General features: G+C 38.3%; 1 protein-coding gene across 2 annotated transcripts in view; it reads left to right on the forward strand.

The window, feature by feature from the left end:
• KIF4A (kinesin family member 4A) overlaps positions 1-20,869 on the forward strand; it is a 178,218-nt gene that overhangs the window by 47,145 nt on the left and 110,204 nt on the right. For both annotated transcript variants that reach the window (XM_058291023.1, XM_058291024.1), the window contains exons 9-11: positions 6,344-6,460; positions 7,085-7,260; positions 13,101-13,162. In XM_058291023.1, coding sequence (XP_058147006.1) covers positions 6,344-6,460; positions 7,085-7,260; positions 13,101-13,162 — 355 coding nt within the window. The remainder of the gene's footprint in view (positions 1-6,343; positions 6,461-7,084; positions 7,261-13,100; positions 13,163-20,869) is intronic.

Genomic DNA, 20,869 nt, shown 5'->3' on the forward strand with positions numbered 1-20,869 from the left:
TTGACGGGTTTAATCAGTTCCTTAGCTTCTTTGTCTAGTCTTGGGGATTAATTAGTTGTTGTTCTTGCATAAGTGTTATGTTTTCTCTTTGTCACTTTGTTCTTCTTATTCTAATTTCTTTTTGCTGGCTGAGTTCACTTTGAAGGAAAATATGAGGGCCAGGGAAAGGAAATTGTGTAAGAAAAGAAAATGTGTAAAGTAGTATTGGTAATAAATGTTAACAGAGCAACAATGTGAGATCTGGGAGAATGGATATTAGACTCATGTAAGTTGTGTATAGTTATAGCAGTAAGTAGAGTACCTATAATGAGATAGTCAACTGAATATGGGGAGGAATGTAGTATGAATTAAAAAGCCAGTGTTTTCATGAGAGAGGGAAAGAGAAAGGAAAGACAATAATATCAAGAGTGGATAAAAGACAGAAAACAGAACAAAGGTATTAGAATTTAAAAGTTAGACAATTTGGGGACCAAAGAAAGGGAGGTGGAATGTAAGAGAGACAGTACATGATGGAGGGTAGCAAAATGTGGGGGAAAGGGGATAGTGTAGGTGGCCAAAATCAATTCACACAGAAATGAGGAAATGGAGGATGAGGAAACACAGCAATTGTGAGGCGCTCCCTGCAGCACCTATTGTATCAATAAAATAAAATAAAATAAGAAGAAAGAGAGAGAAAAGAAAAAAAAGGTGGGTGGGCAAAGAAAAGGGAGGGAAACAAGCAAGAAAAAGAAAAGAAGAAAGAGGGAAAAAAACTAAATAAACGAAAAAGGACCTTGGGAGATACAACAGGAGAAAAGACCAGGAGATAATGCAATATTAGCAACCCTTTTGTCTGATATTAACATCTTGTAATATTAACATACATTTGTTCAGTTTCAAAGAAAGACTGTCTTACATATGCAATTTTACCCATAATCACATTTCACATGTAGTTTTACTATGCTATACAGTCCCATGTTACATTTTTTAGCTTTCCTTTTAGTAATATATATGACCTTAGACTTTCCCTTTAAACCACTTTCATGCCCACTATGAATAATGTTAGTTACTAACATTATGTTGGGCTTTTACCTTTTCTGTTCACTTCCAAAGATTAACACACATCCTTTTTACCAATTCTGTGCAAGTTAACCATCAAATTTCCATTCACTACATTCATTCTATTTTTTGGTGACCCATATTCATGTTATTAACTCCATGAGATCAATATATTTAGTTCATAGTAGTGCAATCATCAATCATGCTGTATTTTTCCTTTCGTGTTTGGCTTGCTTCCCTCAACATAATGTCTTCCAACTTCATCCATGTTGTCATATGCTTTACAACTTTATTTCTTCTTACAGCTGCATAATATTCTGTCACGTGACTACACCACAGTTTGTTTAGCCATTCAACGGTTGATGGACACCTGGGTTGTTTCCAACTTTTGACAATTGTGAATAATGCCACTATGAACATTGGTGTGCAGATATCTGTTCATGTCTTGCTCTCAGTTCTGGGTATCTACCAAGTAGTGGTATTGATGGGTCACGTGGCAAATCTACAATTCAACTTCTTTAGGAACTGCCAAACAGTCCTCCACAGTGGCCATACCATTCTACATTCCCACCAACAACCTCTCCAACACTTGTAGTTCTCTGTCTTTTTAATAGTGGCCATTCTGATAGGTGTGAAATGATATTTCATTGTAACTTTGATTTGCAGTTCCCTAATTGCTAGTGAAGTTCAAGAATTTTTTCTTTTTTCTTTTTTGCCAATTTCTTCTTTGGACAAGTCTTTTGGCCATTTTTAAATTGGGTCATTTGTATTCTTATTACTGAGTTCTAGCATTTCTTTATATATCATGGATATTAAACCATTATTGATTGGTATTGCATTGAATCTATAAGTCAGTTTGGATATGATTGACATCTTCATGATATTTAGTCTTCCAATCCATGAACACGGAATGTCTTTCCATTTATTTAGGTCTTCATTGATTTCTTTAGCATTGTTTTGTAGTTTTCTGCATATAGGTCCTGTACTACTTTGGTGAAATTGATTAATGATATTTGAATCTTTTTGTTGCTATTGTAAATGGATTTTTCCCCTGATTTCCTCCTCAGTTTGTTCAATTCTAGTGTACAGAAACATTACTGATTTTTGTGTGTTGATTTTGTATCCTGCCACTTTGCTGAACTCATTTATTAGCTCAAGTAATTTTGTTATAGACATTTCAGAATTTTCTAAATCTAGGGTCATGTCATCCACAAATAGAGCTTTACGTCCTCTTTTCCCATTTGGATGCCTTTAATGTTTTTTTTTTCCTTATCTAATTGCTCTAGCTAGAACTTCAAGTACAATGTTGAATAACAATGATGAAAGTGGGCATCCTTGTCTTGTTCCCAATCTTAGAGGAAAAGCTCTCAACCTTTCCCCATTGAGTATGATGTTGGCTGTGGGTTTTTCAAATATGCTTTTTATTCTATTAAGGAATATTCCTTCTATTCCTATCTTTTGAAGTGTTTTTATCAAGAAGGGATGCCTGATTTTGTCAAATGCCTTTTCTGCATCGATTGAGATTATCATGTTTTTTTTTCATTCAATTTGTTAATGTGGTATATTATAATGATTGATTTTTTAATGTTGAACCAGCCTTGCATGCCAGGAATAAATCCCACTTAGTTGTGATGTATAAGTCTTTTGATATGCTGTTAGATTCTATTTTCAAGTAGTTTTTCAGAAGTTTTGCATCTGTGTTTCTTAGAGAGATGGGTCTGTAATTTTCTATTCTTGTAGTGTCTTTATCTGGCTTTGGTATAGGTGATGTTGGCTTTATAGAATGTGTTGAATAATTTTCCCTCCTCTTCAATTTTTTGGAAGTTTTTAAACAGGATTGGTGTTAATTCTTTTTGAAATGCATGGTAGAATTCACCAGTGAAACCATTTGGTCTTGGACTTTACTTTGTTGGAAGAGTTTTGGTAGACTGATTCAGTCTCTTTGCTTGTGATTGGTCTGTTGAGTTCCTGTATTTCTTGTAGCGTCAGTGTAGGTCGTTTGTGTGTTTCTAGGAATTTGTCCATTTCATCTAGGTTGTCTAGTGTGTTGGCATACAGTTTCTCATCATATCCTCTTATGATCCTTTTTATTTCTGTGGAGTCACTTGTAACCTTGCCCCTTTCATTTCTGATTTTATTTATTTGCATCTTCTTTCTTTTTTTGTTAGACTAGCTAAGGGTTTGTCAATTTTATTGATCTTCTCAACGAAGTTTTGGTTTTGGTTTTGTTGATTTTCTCTATTTTCTTTTGTTCTCAGTTTCATTTATTTCTGCCCTAGTCTTTATTGTTTCTTTCCTTCTGCTTACTTTGGGAATGGTTTGCTGGGTTTTTTTTCTAGTTACTCCCAGTTGTTCAGTTAGGTCTTTGATTTTAGCTCTTTCTTCTTTTTTAATACAGGCATTTAGGGGCTATACATTTCCCACTCAGGACTGCCTTTGCTGTATCCCACAAGTTTTGGTAATTTGTGTTCTTGTTTTCATTCATCTTGTATATTTACTAATTTCATTTACAATTTCTTCTTTGACCCACTGATTATTTAGGAGTGTGTTGTTCAGCCTCTACACATTTTCCAATTTACATCTTTCCTGTCTATTATTGATTTTCAGTTTTTTTTCCATTATGATCTGAGGAGGTGCTTTGTATAATTTCAATCTTTTTTATATTTATTGAGATAACATGTAGTCTATCCTGGAGAGAGATCCATGAGCACTTATGAAGAATATATAATCCGCTGAGTTTAGGTACAATGTTCTGAATATGTCTCTTAGATCTAGCTTTTTTTTTTATCATATTATTCAAGTTCTGTTTCCTTGTTGATCTTCTTTCTAGTTGTTCTGTTAATGTGAGGGGTGTGTTGAAGTTGTCAAATTTTATTGTAGAGATGTCCATTTCTCCCTTCAGTTTTGCCAGAGTTTGTCTCATGTATTTTGGGGCACCCTGGTTAGGTGCATGGATATTTATGACTGTTATTTCTTCCTGGTGGATTGACTCTTTTATTAATATATAATGGCCTTCTGTATCTCTTATAAATGTTTGCATTTAAAATCTTTTTGTTTGATACTAGTATAAGCTACCCTGCTCTTTTTTGGTTACTGTTTGCGTGGAGTATCTTTTTCCAGCCTTTCACTTTTAGCTGGTTTGTATCCCTTGGTCTAAGGTGAGTCTCTTGTAGGCAGCATATGGATGGGTCTTGTTTTTTTCTCTATTCTTTCAGCCTATGTCTTTTAATTGGGGAGTTTAATCCATTCACATTCAATGATATTACTGTAAATGCATTATTTACTTCCAGAATTTTATTCTTTGGTTTTCATATGTCATATCATATTTTTGTCTGTCTTTTTATTCTTTGGTTATTTTCCTACTCATCCTTCCTGATTCAGCTTAAACTTCAGTTCTTCTCTGAAGCCTTTCTTTACTTTACCAGGTAGTTTACCACTTCCTCCTATGAGAACCCGTTTTAGTTATACATGTGTCTTTCTCTTACATTTAATTTGCAATTATTTATTTCTTTGTTTTTGTGTCTATCATTCCTTTAGATTATGAACTCCTTGAGAGTAGGTATTGTAATTTATTCATTTTGTATCTCTAATACTTTACACAGTACCTAGCCCATTGTATGTAATCAATAAATGTTCAAAGAATAAAAGACTTGCATGTGTGGCATGGGAAAAATAGAAAGAAGGAAGAGTCCAGGGTGACTCAGATTTGCTGTTGGTTTGGGTGTCTGGTGAGATACTAAGATAGTAGAGAGGAACAGTGCTGGAGGTGGAATATGATTGCACTGAATGATTAATTCCATTTTGGTTAATGTTTTTGTGCAATATCATGTGGGACTAACCCACTGGAAGTATTCAGTAGATAGTTAGAAATAATGGCTTGGATATCAGGAAAGATGTTTGGTTTGGAGATAATAGATTTAGGGAATCATTATATATAGATATTTGTTGGAACTGTAGGAATGGATGAGATCATGTAGGGAGAGTGTATATAGTAGGAAGAGAGCAAGACAGAGCCCTAAGAGAATACCAACATTTAATGGGTGGGTATAGAAATAAGATCCCATAAAGTAGACTCAGAAAATTTGAGAATGGGGGACATAGTAATTGTATGGCTTTGAAGGGGAAACTTGAAAATTCAAAATATAAATTTTCTACCAATCCCCCCTTTTCAGCCCCAAGTCTCTCTTTGCAGAATACCTTATGTCACTGAGCAAATTTTCTTGCTTCAGTAGAGCACAGAGATTAAGACCATAGACGTTGGGGAGCGGATGTTGAGCTCAGTGGTTGAGCACCTGCTTCCCATGTACAAAGTCCTGGGTTCAATCCCCACTACCTCCTTTTAAAAAAAAGACCATGGACGTCAGAGGCAGACTGCCTGCATTTGAATCCTGATTCTGCCGCTTATTAGCTGTGGGACCTTGGACAAATTACCTAACTTCATGCCTTAACTTTCATATCTGTTAAAACAGGGGTAATCATAATATCTATTTTATAGGATTGTTATGAGGACTAAATAAGTTAATCTGTATATAAAGTACTTAGAATATATAGCATGTTTATAATGGATACTGTCTGTTTGGTTATATGGCTTTTTTCAGCATTGCAGCCTTCAGAGAAAAAAAACCACATATAGTTGGTTTAACCTAGGACTGGGAATTGACATGGTGGGAATGGCAGAAGGTCAAGGGGCCAGTGAGTGCTTGGAAAAGCATAAGTGAAATGATTGGCCACAAGGTTCAGAATAGATAGTTTAAGGCCCAGGAGAGGCTGATCTACATGGAGTATTAGAAAGTGTCAGTAAATTGGTAGTCAGAATAAGGATAAAGAACAGATTCCATGAAAGAAATGGAAGTATAGTAGGATGCAGTCAAGAGGAATATTGGCATTTAGGATCTTGTAGATATCATTTATTCTCCCTTATAAACATGGCTGAATAAGTAAAAAGTAAAGCTAAAAATAATGATAACATTTATCTATCATTTAACTTTGTTTTGTATGTAGTATCTCATTTAATTCTCCACCATAACCCCATGAGGTAGGTAGATTTGCCCCGTTTTATATAGAGGAACTTGCCCAAGATTGAATAGCTAGTCGATGTGAATAACTATACAGTGGTTGTTCTCATGGTGACAATTGTCTGTCTCTTGGTTTTTTCTATGGAAAGGGGCACAAAGTACCAGGGGACCTAACTGTGCATATCTAACAATTGGACCGTTGTCCTCTAAGCTTAGAGAGGCATTCTCTAAAAAGTGAACAGGGTTAAGAAATTTCCTTAAGATTGATAAATTTTATTTCCTGCTATTAGGTATTAATATTAACCGAGGCCTCTTATGCTTGGGAAATGTAATCAGTGCTCTTGGAGATGACAAAAAGAATGGCTTTGTGCCCTACAGAGATTCCAAGTTGACTCGGTTGCTTCAAGGTAAGCCCAAAGTGCCTCTAAAAATAAAAGAGATTAACTCAGAGTTAAGTAATGAGAGAGTGAATATGGAACAGGTAAAAGTCAGCTGTTTGGACTATAACATATACAACTGTCTAATTGATAATTAGGAGAGTTTTGGGCAGGTAGGCTTCTAATATCATGGAAAGCTGTCTTTACATATGGTTTTGAAAGCCCAGAATGTGTAGAGTGCCAACTGTATTTAGTACTTTGCACCTGAAAATGAACTTGGCTACTGTTTCTTTAATATTAATGCTGATAAACAGAATGCCCTAGAGAGTAAAAATCCACCTCGAGGGGGCATCCTAAGAATGTTTCATCTCCTAATGTCTCCTAATTTCTTCAGGCCAAGCCCTAGTTGTTTTAACCTAGTTAACTGACAAAATCACAATCTCTTTCAAGAATGGAGCAAGAGCAACAGGATTCTGAGCTTTACTGTTTTACTCATCAGAAATCTTAGTATTTTTATATTGATGTGAATAGGAAATTTGTAGATATTTAAGATTTTTTCTTAAAGCTTTGTGTTTGATATCACCAACCAAAATAGACAGCTTTGCTTGCATCCTGCTAGTTTAATTTCAGTTCCTCTCTATTATTCTTCTTCAGATTCTCTAGGAGGTAATAGCCATACTCTTATGATAGCCTGTGTGAGTCCTGCTGACTCCAATCTAGAGGAAACATTAAATACCCTTCGCTATGCTGACAGAGCCAGAAAAATCAAGAACAAACCTGTTGTTAATATTGATCCCCAGACTGCTGAACTTCATCATTTGAAGCAAGAGGTATAAAGGACTTAAAATTTGATGGAAAAAATTATAAGTATGTGAGTAGAATGATAGAACTTCTGTTTCTCTGTTTCTCTTCTAGATGTTGGTTAAGCATAATGGTAGTTTGGGGGACATTTTAAAGTAACTCCTAGTAACATGTTTGTTACCCATTTAAAATTGTGGGATGGCATTAGAGATTTCACTGATAAAGTGAGCAGTGAGAGATGAGGTAAGAGAGGCAGGGGCCAAATCCTGAAGGTTGTTAAGTGCCTTGTTAAAGAATTTGGAATTTAACCTGAAAGCTATGGGAGCCATCAAAGAGTTTTAAGTAAGAGGGTGACATGATGAAGAGTGTTTTAGGGAGATTACTGTAGCAACTGTCGAAAAAATGGATTAGAGGCAGATATAACTAGAAGTTAGAAAATCAATCAGGCTGTTATAATAACCCATGTGAGAACTGTGGCCCAAACTAAAGACAGTAGCAATAGAAATGGAGAGTAGGGGACAAATTAGAAAACAAAAAACAAAAAAAACAAGAAGGAAGTAGAATATATAAGGCTTACTCTGTAATAAATTTGATGTGGAAAAAGAAGAGTTGGGAGAGTCAGGGTAGATTCCTAAGTTTCTTGCTTGGACAACTGAGTAAATAATCGGAATATAGGAGGAACAATAGGGTCAGAAAGGGAAATGGAAATGATTAATTTAGTTTTGAGCATTTTGAATTTGAAGGTCTTGGGGGACCTCTGAGTAGAGATGTTCAAATCATAGTTGTCTATGTTAGTCTAATGTAGAGAGGTCTGAGCTGAAGACATCAATTTTTGGAGTCATCAGCATTTAGATGGTACCTGAAGATATGAGGGGGGATCAAAGAGTGCCTAGCACATTAAAGGCACTTACCATGGAAAGCGGGTATGACTTAAGTGATAGCGCCTCTGCCTACCATATGGGAGGACCCAGGTTCAATCCCTGGGGCCTTCTGGTGAAAAAGAGGAAGAGAAAGCGTACCTGCATGGTGAGCCAAGTGCCCACATGGTGAGCTGAGTCCCTGCGTGGTGAACCGAGTGCCCATGTGGGTGTCTACGTGGTGAGCCAGTGCCTGCGCAGGTGAGTCACACAGCAAGATGATGATGCAACAAGAGAGACAAAGGGGAGAGTCAAGGTGAAGTGTACCAGAGACCAGGAACTGAGGTGGTGCAATTGACAGGGAACCTTTCTCCACATCACAGGTCCCCAAGATTGAATCTCAGTGAATCCTGGCAAATCCTAGAAGAGAAAGATAAGAAGAGAAGACAAAAAGAGAAATAGATACAGAAGGTCACACAGTGAATGAACATAGACAGCAAAAACAGCAGGGCGGGGAGGGGGAAAAAAGGCACTCACCAAATATTTGCTGAATGATCAAATGGCAAGAAGAGAAGGCCAAAAGCAGAACTCAGGGGAACAACCAATATTTAAAGAATGAAGAAGATAAGAAAGACTAAGAAGGAGCCAAAAGGTGGAGAGAAAACTAAGTGGTGTCACCTAAGCCAAGGAAAGCAAATGTCAAGGAAGGTAGTTAAAAGTATAAATTTACAAAGAAATATAAAGTAAGATAAGGACTGAAAAGTATCCATTGACTTATATCAATAAGGAGGTCATTGGTTATCTTGGTGAGAACAGTTTTCAGTGGAATGATAAAAGCTAGAGACAGATTGCTGTGGGATGAAGAGTGAATGGTAAGTGAGGAAGTGGAGTCAACTGATAGGCTATTCTTTCAAAAAAGGAAAGTAAGAGTAGGCATTAGCTACTAGGAACCCAGGGTCAAAAGATGTAGGTATGTTTGTTTTTAAAATATGGAAAAGATTTGAGCAACTGGAACAACCACCTGGGAGACACTGAAAACTGAGAACAGGGGCTAATTAATAAGGGGCAGGCTCTAAGTAGTTGAGATCCTAAGTACAAATAAAGATGGATTTGGATAGTAGAGAGAATACCTTCTCCCAAGCTTAGAAGAGAAGAAGTAAGGATAGGAAGAAAATAGCTATATTTAGAGGGAGGAGGAGAAGGGAAATGGAAGGGTTTTCAGCCTGGTGACTATTATCTTCTCAAGTAGGAGACAAAGTCATCTTCTAAAAGTGGGCAGGCAGGTTATAAGATACAGGGATTAAGGATACTACAGAAGGCTTGAATTCAGTGTTAAAGGGAATGGAAGAGGTAGCTGACTAGGAACATAAATTTGTGGTGGTCTCAGTATGAGTGGTTGTATAGCACCTCAGTAACCCTGGTGGGAAGATAGGCAGTTTGATCTCAGCTTGGCAGGGAATAGAGGGAGGTAAAGGGGGTGGGGGAGTTCAGTCTAGTGTTTCCCAACTATACAGTGCTTACTCCCTTCCTGGCCTTCTTCCTCAGTGAGAACAAATACAATTTAGTTAATTTATTTTCTTCCTTTCCCTTCTCCTTTATTTCCTTCACTCCTAGGGATCACTTTAGAGCATATGAATAATTTATCTGTAACAGTATCATTTGAGTTATAGAATACCATACTCAGTTCTATTCCTCTGTTTTCTTTCATGTTTTTTCCTCTTGCCAAAAAAAAGCTCTTCTTATTATTCATTTGTTCATGCAGTCCAACAATAATATTTATTGAGCCCTGTTATGTGCCAGGTATTGTGCTGGGAATACGTTGTTGAGCAAAGCAGACATAGCTTCTAGCCTTGGAAGGCTTCCCTGAGGTAACAGCATTTGAAATGAGATTTGAAGAATTGAGTAGGAATTAACTATACAGAAAAGAGAGAAAGGGTTCCAGGAGGGAAAAACAGCATGTGTAGCACAGTATGATGGTTAAGAGTATTGACGCTGTAGCCAGACTGCCTTGGTTCAAACCCTGGCTCCATAATTCACTAGCTATGTACCTTGGGCAAGTTCTCTGTGCTCAGTTTCCTCATCTGTAAAGTAGAATAATTATTAGTACCTGCTTCATAGGGCTTTTGTGAGGGTTAAATGAGTTAATACATGTAAAGCACTTAGAACAGTCCCTGGCATATAGCAAGTGCTACAGAGGTCCTGAGTTAGGAAGGAGTATAGTACATTTGAAGAACTCAGAGAATACCAGTATGTATGTAGAAAGCAAGGCAAGAGTGTTCCAGTATGAGGCTAGATGGGAAGCAGGGGCCTGATCAAGTCCTTATGGACTATGTTAAAAATGATTTGAAGCAGGATAATTTACATTTTTAAAAGACAGTTTGGCTGAGTGGAAATGGGTTATAATGGAGGCAAGACTGGATTCATGGAGACCATTTAAGAAGTTACTGCAGCAGTTCAAGTGAGACGTAATAGTGGCTTGAGCTTAGGGTGGTGCCTGCAGAGCTAGAAAAAAGTGACCAGTGGATTAGATAAGGGAGTTGGGGTATGTGTCAAGGATGAAGCCCAAATTTCTGGCTTGTGTTTCTAGATGTTCATTTGACCTGGAGAAGGACCAGATTTGGAACTAGCAGACAACTAAGGGGAACTATCAGATAGACAGTTGAATATAAAGGTCTAAAGTTCAGAAAGATCTGGATTGAGATAAATTGGGGAGTCATTACAGATGGTAGTTAAAACCATAGGCAGAGATGAGACTTTATAGAGAGAGCATAAGGAGATAGTATAAAGTGAGAAGACCAAGCTTGAGCTTTGAGGAACTTTAATTTAAACTGAGGACCAGTAGAAGAACATGAATCAAGACAGAGACTTGGAAGGATAGCTATAAGAGTAGAAGGAAAACCAGGAAAGTATGGTGTCTGGTAAGCCAAATAGTCAATCAAGTAAATGAAGACTGGAAAATGCCTTTGGATTTCCTGACAGAGGTAATCGGTGGCCTCAGCAAGAGTTATTTCTGTGGAGTGATGTGGCCAGAAATCAGATTGGAATAGGTTGAAGAGAAAGCACATGGTGAGCAAAAGGAAGTGGAGGGAATGTAGGCAGCTGAACTTTGATTGTAATGAAGAAAGAAATAGGACAAGAAAGATAGGAAGTGGGGTTGAAAAGGGTGCTTTTGCTTTGTTTTAAGATGAGAGAGATTTGAACATGTTTTACTCTTAATAGGAAAAATCCTGTAGAAAGGGAGAAGTTGAAGATGTAAAAGAGAAAAGGGATAACCAAAAAGATTAAGATTCGTAAGGAGGCAAGAAGAGTTGTGGTCCAAAGAACAAGTGATGGGACTAGTTTTAGGAGGCAGAACAGCTCCTCTCTTCTTTCAGGAGGGAATGGTAGAGGATGATTGCAGATACTTCCTGCCCATTCTTAAAGACCTGGTTTAAGATCCATCTCCTTGAAGCATTCTTTTTTTTTTTTAAAGATTTATTTATTTATTTAATTCCCACCCACCCCGTTGTCTGTTCTTGGTGTCTATTTGCTGCGTCTTGTTTCTTTGTCCGCTTCTGTTGTCGTCAGCAGCACGGGAAGTGTGGGCGGCGCCATTCCTGGGCAGGCTGCTCTTTCTTTTCACGCTGGGCGGCTCTCCTTACAGGGCGCACTCCTTGCACGTGGGGCTCCCCCACGCGGCGGACACCCTTGCGTGGCACGGCACTCCTTGCGCGCATCAGCGCTGCGCATGGCCAGCTCCACACGGGTCAGGGAGGCCCGGGGTTTGAACCGCGGACCTCCCATATGGTAGACGGACGCCCTAACCACTGGGCCAAAGTCCGTTTCCTTTGTCCTTGAAGCATTCTTTTGACTGTTTTGGGATTTCAATTTTTTGATCTTCCTCAGAACTCTGAAGTACTTAACTATACCTAGCAGTTTATTATCTTCTATCTTTTGTTACTTCCTATTGTTTCAAGCCTTAAGATTGTTGTCCTCAACTAGATTGTAAAACTTGAGAGTAGGGATCATATTTGATTCACATATCTCCCCACATTACCTATTCCAGTGCTGCGTTTAATAAAAAAGAGGTACTCAGTGAAAACTCAATGGGGAAGCGGATGTGGTTCAAGTGATAGGCTTCTGCCTACCATATGGGAGGACCTGGGTTCGATCTTTGGGGCCTCCTGGTGAAAAAGAAGAAGAGAAAGCGTGCCTGCATGGCGAGCCAGTGCCTGCGTGGGGAGCCAGCTGCCCACGCAAGTGAGTCATGCAGCAAGATGATGATGCAACAAAAGAGAGACAAAGGGGAGAGTCAAGGTGAAGCACAGTAGAAACCAGGAACTGAGGTGGCACAGCTGACAGGGAACCCCTCTCCACATCAAAGTTCCCCAGGATCAAATCCTGGTGAATCCTAGAGAAGAAAAAGTGAAAAAGAGAAGACAAAAAGAAATAGATACAGAAGATCACACAGAAAATGGACATAGACAGCAAAAACAGCAGGGTGGGAGGAGGGGGCGGGAGGAAAATAAATAAATAAATCTTTGTTTTTTAAACCCAATAAGGGAAGCCGATGTGCCTCAAGCAATTGAGCGCCTGCTTCCCACATGGGAGGTCCCAGGTTCGGTTCCTAGTGTCTCCTAAAAATGAAAAGAAAGAAACAGCTAGCAAACAAACAAAAAATCCACTCAGGGGAGCTGATGTGGCTCAGTGTCTGAGCACTAGCTTCCCACATACAGGGTCCAGGGTTCAATCCCTGGCCCTGGTACTTAAAACAAAAACAAAAAAACAAGCTTCAATGCTTAGGTAAAAGGGGCAACTCATAAACTCATATTCTAAGTACTATTTATGTACTGCTGATTGTACTTTTATCAGTGAATCTTCAACCCTGCTTCTTCCGATAATTCCTAAATTTGCCTTAGATTTCATAGGCATCCAGTAAAATTACCCTGCTGCTAATTGTGGTGATTTAACTGCCAAGGGATAAGTAGCTTTTGATTGGTGACTAGCTGATTATTTTTCTTTGCTTTTCTCAGGTACAACAGCTGCAGGTCTTGTTGCTGCAAGCCCATGGAGGTATCCTGCCTAGATCTATCAAGTAAGAATCATAGACCAATTTTAAATATATTTTCCAGCAGAGGCCATTTCTCCTGATAGTTGTCTTCCCCTAATATACTGATTTTCTGGTAGAACTTGGTATTAAGGTAAAAATCTTACCAAATTTGCTGACTATTTAGGACAAAGCTAGTTATCTTTGAGACAGCCTAGTGTAATAGAAAGAACATGGGCTCTGTCTGAGACCTTTATTGGAATTTTACTGGGAGGAAGAGCTGTCTCTTCTCCCCCCATTTATTTATTTATTTGTCTGTTTATGCAGATAGACTCATGGATATTTATTTTATTCTATGAGTTAATATCCAGTACTATCATTATTTGCTTTATTGCTCAAATTATTCCTGATTTATCCATTAGGCACTCCTTCAAGTTGGCTCTTTTGTTCTTTTGACACAGCCCTCGTCTGTTTTTTAGCATTTCCATGGAAGTTCCACATCCATCTTGTATTATCCCTGCCCCAGCCCTGAAATCAACCATATATCCAACGAGCTCTGGTTTGTTTTATTGGTGAATTGTGTTTAGATACCAAGATCTGGGCACTAGGTGTGCTCACTGTTACTAGGATATCACTGCTTCTCAGCCCTCTCAGCAGATATAACTAGGAAATACATGTATGTATACTAAACCAAACATATCTATATTTTTATATCTGTATGTATATACTAAAAACCATGAGTTTATACTGATAACCTCTGATTCCAATTCAATACTATAAGATTCGTTTTACGCCATCCCATCTCCTTATTTATAACTTCTTTCTCCAAAAGTGACAAACTTTTTTTCTCCAGTGGTGAGAAATCCAGCTTTCATTATCTGCAAAATATTTACTTATTTGTTTAATTCTAGTATACACATAAAGTAGTTTCAGATTTCTAACCCCTACCCCTGTGATAAACACTTTCATGAACTAGATTATAGCATTTATGTACAATTCTTTTTGTCTTCAGCCTTAGAGTGTCCAGTCAAGATATTGCGTGTTTTTTTCCCTGTATTTCCTAAATACTATTTCACATTTACTAAATGGAAAATTATTTGTATTCTATTTCAGGTCTCCCCTATATCTTGATAGGTTTTGTTTATTTATTTTGGGGGTATGTGAAATATAATGGATCTAAGGTGAATTAAACAGAAAGAGATACACTCAGAGAAATCTCACACCCTCTTTGTCCCTGCTACCCTGTTCCCATTCCATCTTTCTTTCTATCCGTTTTCTGTCACTACTCTTCCTCCCCCTTATATTTAACCAGTCTCTTTAGTTTCTGGTTTAGGCTTCCTGTATTTCTTTTGTACAAATAGCAGATACCTGTGTATTTTCTTTGGTTCCCTTCTTTCTCATATGAAGGGTTGTATAGTATAGATACTCTTTGTGGCTTTGGTTTTTTTGTTTGTTTGTTTGTTTTGGTATTTCCTGAAAATAACTTTCTATCAGTTCATAGAAGTCTTCCTCTTTCTTTTCTACAGTTGCCTAGTACCCTATTGTATAGATGTACCATACATATATTAATTCAACTACTCTCCTATGTATGGACATTTAGTTTTTTTCCAATATTTTGCAACTACAAACAGTGCTGCAATTAATAATCTTATGTATATGTATTTTCATATTCTTAGAAGTTTATCTTCAGTGTAGAGTCCTAGAAGAGGGATTACTGGGACAAAAGGTTTTTCATATTGTTAGAGGTTTACCTTCAGTGTAGAGTCCTAGAAGAGGAATTACTGGGACAAAAGGTAAGTGCATGTGTAGTTTTGTTAAGTATTGCTATACATTCCTCTCCAGAAGCATTGTGCCAATTTGCATTCCCACCAACACTGAGCGAAAGTGCCTGTTTTCCTCATGGCCTCTAAGAACATGCTGTCATACTTTAAAAATTTTTCTCAGTATGATAGGTGAGAAATGTTAACTCAGTTTTGGCTTTTTTGTTGTTTTTTTCTATCTGGTTGTGTCATTGTCTTTTTGGTGTGCCTCTCCATGCCACGCAGGCCTGGGATGCCTTTTATCTTTTTTTTACCAGGAAGTCCCAGGGATTGAACCTCCAAATTGTAAATGGAAGCTCAATTGCTTCAGCCACAGCCACTTTCCTCTCAGTGTTGTTTTAATTCACATTTCTCTATGAGTGAGTCTGAGCATTTTTTTCATATGTTTGAGGGCCAGTTTTATCTTTTTTTAAATAAATTGTCCCTTCATGTCTTTTCCCATTTTTTTAAAAAATCAGGGTTTTGGATCTTTTTTTTTTTTTTTTTTTTTTTTTTTATAATTTTTTTATTTTTTATTGACTTTGTAATAATATTACATTAAAAATATATATGTGAGGTCCCATTCAACCCCACCCCCCCAGCCCCCCTCTCCCCCCCCCCCAACAACACTCGTTCCCATCATCATGACACATCCATTGGATTTGGTAAGTACATCTTTGGGCACCTCTGCACCTCATATACATTGGTTCACATCATGGCCCATACTCTCCTCTATTCCATCATGTAGGCCCTGTGAGGATTTACAATGTCCGGTGATTACCTCTGAAGCACCATCCAGGGCAGCTCCATGTCCCGAAGACGCCTCCACCTCTCATCTCTTCCTGCCTTTCCCCATACCCTTTGTCCATTATGTCCACTTTTCCCAATCCAATGCCACCTCTTCTATGTGGACACTGGATTGGTTGTGTCCATTGCACCTTTATGTCAAGAGGAGGCTCAGATTCCACCTGGATGCTGGATGCAATCCTCCCATTTTCAGTTGTAATCACTCTAGGCTCCATGGTGTGGTGGTTGTCCTTCTTCACCTCCATCTTAGCTGAGTGTGGTAAGTCCAATAAATCAGATTGTAGGTGCTGGAGTCTGTTGAGGCTCAGGATCTGGCTATCACATTGTCAGTCCAGAGATTCAAATCCCCTAAATATATCTTAAACCCCAACATTAACTGCACCTCCAGCACATTAGCATGAAAGTCTTATGAAGGGAGATCCCATCTGAGTCTAGATTCATCACACATAAACACCATTTCCAAAGAGGGGCCATCTGCCCTGGTAGTTAACCCCATCGGCCATGACCATAACTCCCATGGGTCTCTTTAGCCCTCAAAGGAACCAATATCTGGGGGTTGTATCTGCTTTATCTGTCTCTCTGACTCTGCTCAGTTGTGCATGAGGGCAAACCTTCTGCCAGCCTCCAGACTCTTTTTTAGAAACTCGTAGCCATATAAACTCATTTCTCCTTTCCATTTCCCCCTTACTTTAGGTCAAACAGCATTTTAAAGTCATGGTATTTTATGTAGACATGGATATTCTGCTGATCCGCATTGAACCTTCCGTATAAGGTCATTTTCCAGTTGCATCATCAGTTGGTAGTTGATAGTGGTCCCTCGTTGCCAGGGAGGCTCATCCCCGGGTGTCATGTCCCACGCTGGGGGGAAGGCATTGCATTTACATGCTGAGTTTGGCTTCGAGACTGGCCACATTTGAGTAACATGAAGGCTGACAGAAGGAAATTCCCAGGCACAAAGTTGCTCTAGGCCTTGTTATTATTTTGGGTTTATCAAACCTTTTCCCTTCCACAGTGATACTCTTACGCCCTATTCATATCATATTTACTTAAAGTGATGTACAGAGTCTGAGACATTAGCTTTCTAACAAGGTGACATCTGTGTTTACATTATGGTGCATACTTTAGGATACACAGTTCTTTACATTTTTAGTTATCCTATGTTTTACATTATGGTTTACATAATCAGTCTGTCATCTCCTATATGTTATGGTGTAATATTACATGTTTTATATCCATCCTTGTGTACTCTCAAGAAACTCCTCTCTTACCCCCCATTTACTTTGGTTCCACACATTTAACGTCCATTTTCCCTTCCACCTTGGTGCCCTCAGTGATAGCCAACCTCCGTTTCCTGAGGAGCCACTTCCAGAGATAGATGGAATAGTGTTCAGGGCCTAACTTGCTCAACTGCCCCAATGCCCTGGGAGCCACCCTTTCTCTCGAGGGATACAGTTCCCTCTATTGGATGGCATTAGTCCTCCCCAGGATGTGGGTCCACCCCCACTCTCACTACTTGGGTTTCTACCCCATGGTGTCACCCACTCTGGCAGAATGAGCATTTAGACATTCCCCAGGAGCCCGTCCTGCATCAGACCCTCCCCTCCGAGCATTCTAAACAGGTAACCCTCTTTATTATATTTTGATATGATTTTCTCGGCATTTTACTCTCCACCAACACCTGACCCTCTCCTGGTTCGTATGCTACCCCTCCCTCCCCCCACTTTTGGGCAACGTTACCCACCCGTCCCTCCCCAGCCACCCTCAAACCCGCAAAGCCCCAAGCAAAGGCAACCCCTTGCCCCCCTTTTATCTCTTCTTTGTGTTCATACTTACCACCATCTCGTCTTAAATTCCACCCCTGCAGACATCGGCTCATATCCTTCCTCCACCCTCCGATTTCCTGCAAGCCTATCGTTCAGTCTCTTGCTATCTAGGGCAGCTTGTTTATTTCATATCATTGAGGTCATGTAGTATTTGTCCTTCAATGTCTGGGTTGCTTCACTCAACATAAGGTTCTCAAGATTCATCCATGTTATCACATGTGTTTGTAGTGTGTTTGTTCTTACAGCCGAGTAGTATTCCATTGTGTGTATATACCACATTTTATTGATCCACTCGTCTGTTGATGGGCATTTGGGTTGATTCCAACTTTTGGCAATAGTGAACAATGCTGCTATGAACATTGGTGTACATATATTGGTTTGTGTTCTTGTTTTCAGTTCTGCTGGGTATATTCCCAGCAGTGGTATTGCTGGGTCATATGGCAAATCTATGGCTAGTTTTTTGAGAAACCGCCATACTGTTCTCCAGAATGGTTGGATCCTTCTGCATTCCCACCAGCAGTGGATGAGTGTTCCCCTTCCTTCACATCCTCTCCAGCACTTGTATTCTTCTGTTTTTTTCATAGCTGCCAATCTTATGGGTGTAAGATGGTATCTCATTGTGGTTTTGATTTGCATTTCCCTGATAGCTAGAGATTTGGAACATTTTTTCATGTGCTTTCTTGCCATTTGTATTTCTTCTTCGGAGAAGTGTCTGTTTAAGTCTTTTTCCCATTTTTTAAATGGATTGTTTATCTTTTTATTTTCAAGATGTAGGAGTTCTTTATATATGCAAGTTATAAGTTTCTTATCAGATATATGATTGCCAAATATTTTCTCCCACTGTGTGGGCTCCCTTTTTACTTTCTTGACAAACTCCTTTGAGGTGCAGAAGGCTTTAATTTTGAGGAAGTCCCATTTATCTATTAGTTCTTTTGCTGCTCGTGCTTTTGGTGAGATATTCATAAATCCATTACCTATTACAAGGTCCTGTAGATGTTTCCCTACACTGCTTTCTAAGGTTTTTATGGTCTTGGCTCTTATATTTAGGTCTTTGATCCATCTTGAGTTGATCTTTGTATAAGGTGTGAGATGGTAATCCTCTTTCATTCTTCTACATATGGCTATCCAGTTCTCCAGACACCATTTGTTGAATAGGCCACTCTCTCCCAGTTGAGAGGGTTTGGTGGCTTTATCGAATATTATGTGGTTGTATATGTGAGGTTCTATATCAGAGCTTTCAATTCGATTCCATTGGTCTATATGTCTCTCCTTATGCCAATACCATGCTGTTTTCACCACCGTAGCTTTATAGTATGTTTTGAAGTCAGGTAGTGTGATTCCTCCAATTTCGTTTTTCTTTTTCAGTATGTCTTTGGCTATTCGGGGTCTCTTTCCTTTCCAAATAAATTTCATAGTTAGTTTTTCTAGTTCCTTAAAGAAGGCTGCATTGATTTTTATTGGGATTGCATTGAATGTGTAGATCAATTTTGGTAGGATAGACATCTTAATAATGTTCAGTCTTCCTATCCATGAACAAGGAATAGTCTTCCATTTATTTAGGTCTTCTTTGATTTCCTTGAACAATCTTGTATAGTTCTCAGTGTATAAGTTCTTTACCTCTTTAGTTAAATTTATTCCTAAGTATTTGATTTTTTTATTTACTATTGTGAATGGTATTTGTTTCTTGATTTCCTCCTGATCTTGCTCATTATTGGTGTACAGAAATGCTACTGATTTTTGCGCATTGATCTTATAACCTGCGACTTTACTAAACTCATTTATGAGTTCTAGAATCTTCGTTGTAGATCTCTCAGGGTTTTCTATGTATAGGATCATGTCATCTGCAAATAATGAAATTTTGACTTCTTCCTTTCCAATTTGAATGCCTTTTATTTCTGGTTCTTGCCTCAGTGCTCGAGCAAGTACTTCTAAGACAATGTTAAATAGGAGCGGCGACAGTGGGCATCCTTGTCTTGTTCCTGAGTTTAGAGGGAAGGAGTCTAGGATTTCTCCATTGTAAACAATATTGGCTTTAGGTTTTTCATATATACTCTTTATCATGTTCAAAAAATTTCCTTGTATTCCAATCATTTGGAGTGTTTTTATCAAGAAAGGGTGCTGTATTTTGTCAAATGCTTTTTCTGCATCAATAGATATAATCATGTGATTTTTTTCCTTCAATCTGTTTATATGGTGTATTACGTTGATTGATTTTCTTATGTTGAACCATCCTTGCATACCTGGGATGAATCCCACTTGGTCGTGGTGTATAATTCGTTTAATGTGTTGTTGAATACGATTAGCAAGTATTTTGTTAAGTATTTTTGCGTCTAGGTTCATTAGAGAAATTGGTCTGTAATTTTCCTTTCTTGTGATGTCTTTGTTTGGCTTTGGTACTAGGGTAATGTTGGCATCATAGAAGGAGTTGGGTAATGTTCTTTCTGTTTCGATGGTTTGGAATAGTTTCAGCAGGATTGGTGTCAGTTCTTTCCGGAATGTTTTATAGAATTCACCTGTGAAGCCATCTGGCCCTGGGCTCTTCTTAGTTGGGAGATTTTTAATAACTGATTCTATCTCTCTGCTTGTGATTGGTTTGTTAAGATCATCAATTTCTTCTTTTGTCAATATGGGCTGTTTATGTGTTTCTAGGAATTTGTCCATTTCCTCTAGATTGTCATTTTTGTTGGAATATAGTTTTTCAAAATATCCTCTTATCATAGTCTTTATTTCTGTGGGGTCAGTGGTGATATCGCCTTTCTCATTTCTTATTTTGTGTATTTGCATCTTCTCTCTTTTTTTCTTTGTTAGTGTTGCTAAAGGTTTGTCAATTTTGTTAATCTTCTCAAAAAACCAGCTCTTGGTCTTGTTTATCTGTTCAAGTGCTTTCTTATTTTCTATTTCATTTAGTTCTGCTCTTATCTTTGTTATTTCCTTCCTTCTTCTTCCTGTTGGGTTACTTTGTTGTTGTTTTTCTAATTCCTTCAAATGTGCAGTTAGTTCTTCAATTTTTGCTCTTTCTTCTTTTTTGATATATGAATTTATGGCTATAAACTTCCCTCTCAGTACTGCTTTTGCTGCATCCCATAAATTTTGGTATGTTGTGTTATCATTATCATTTGTTTCAAGGTAGTCATTGATTTCTTTTGAGATTTCCTCTTTGACCCACTGTTTTTCTAAGAGTGTGTTGTTTAATTTCCAAATCGTGGTGTGAAATCTGGGCTTCTTTCCCTTGCAAATCTCCAGCTTGACTCCACTGTGGTCAGAGATAATGTTTTGTATGATTTCAATCTTTCTGAATTCGTTCAGCCTTTCTTTGTGGCCTAGCA

Source organism: Dasypus novemcinctus, chromosome X, assembly GCF_030445035.2.
Source record: "Dasypus novemcinctus isolate mDasNov1 chromosome X, mDasNov1.1.hap2, whole genome shotgun sequence".
Taxonomy (NCBI): domain Eukaryota; kingdom Metazoa; phylum Chordata; class Mammalia; order Cingulata; family Dasypodidae; genus Dasypus; species Dasypus novemcinctus.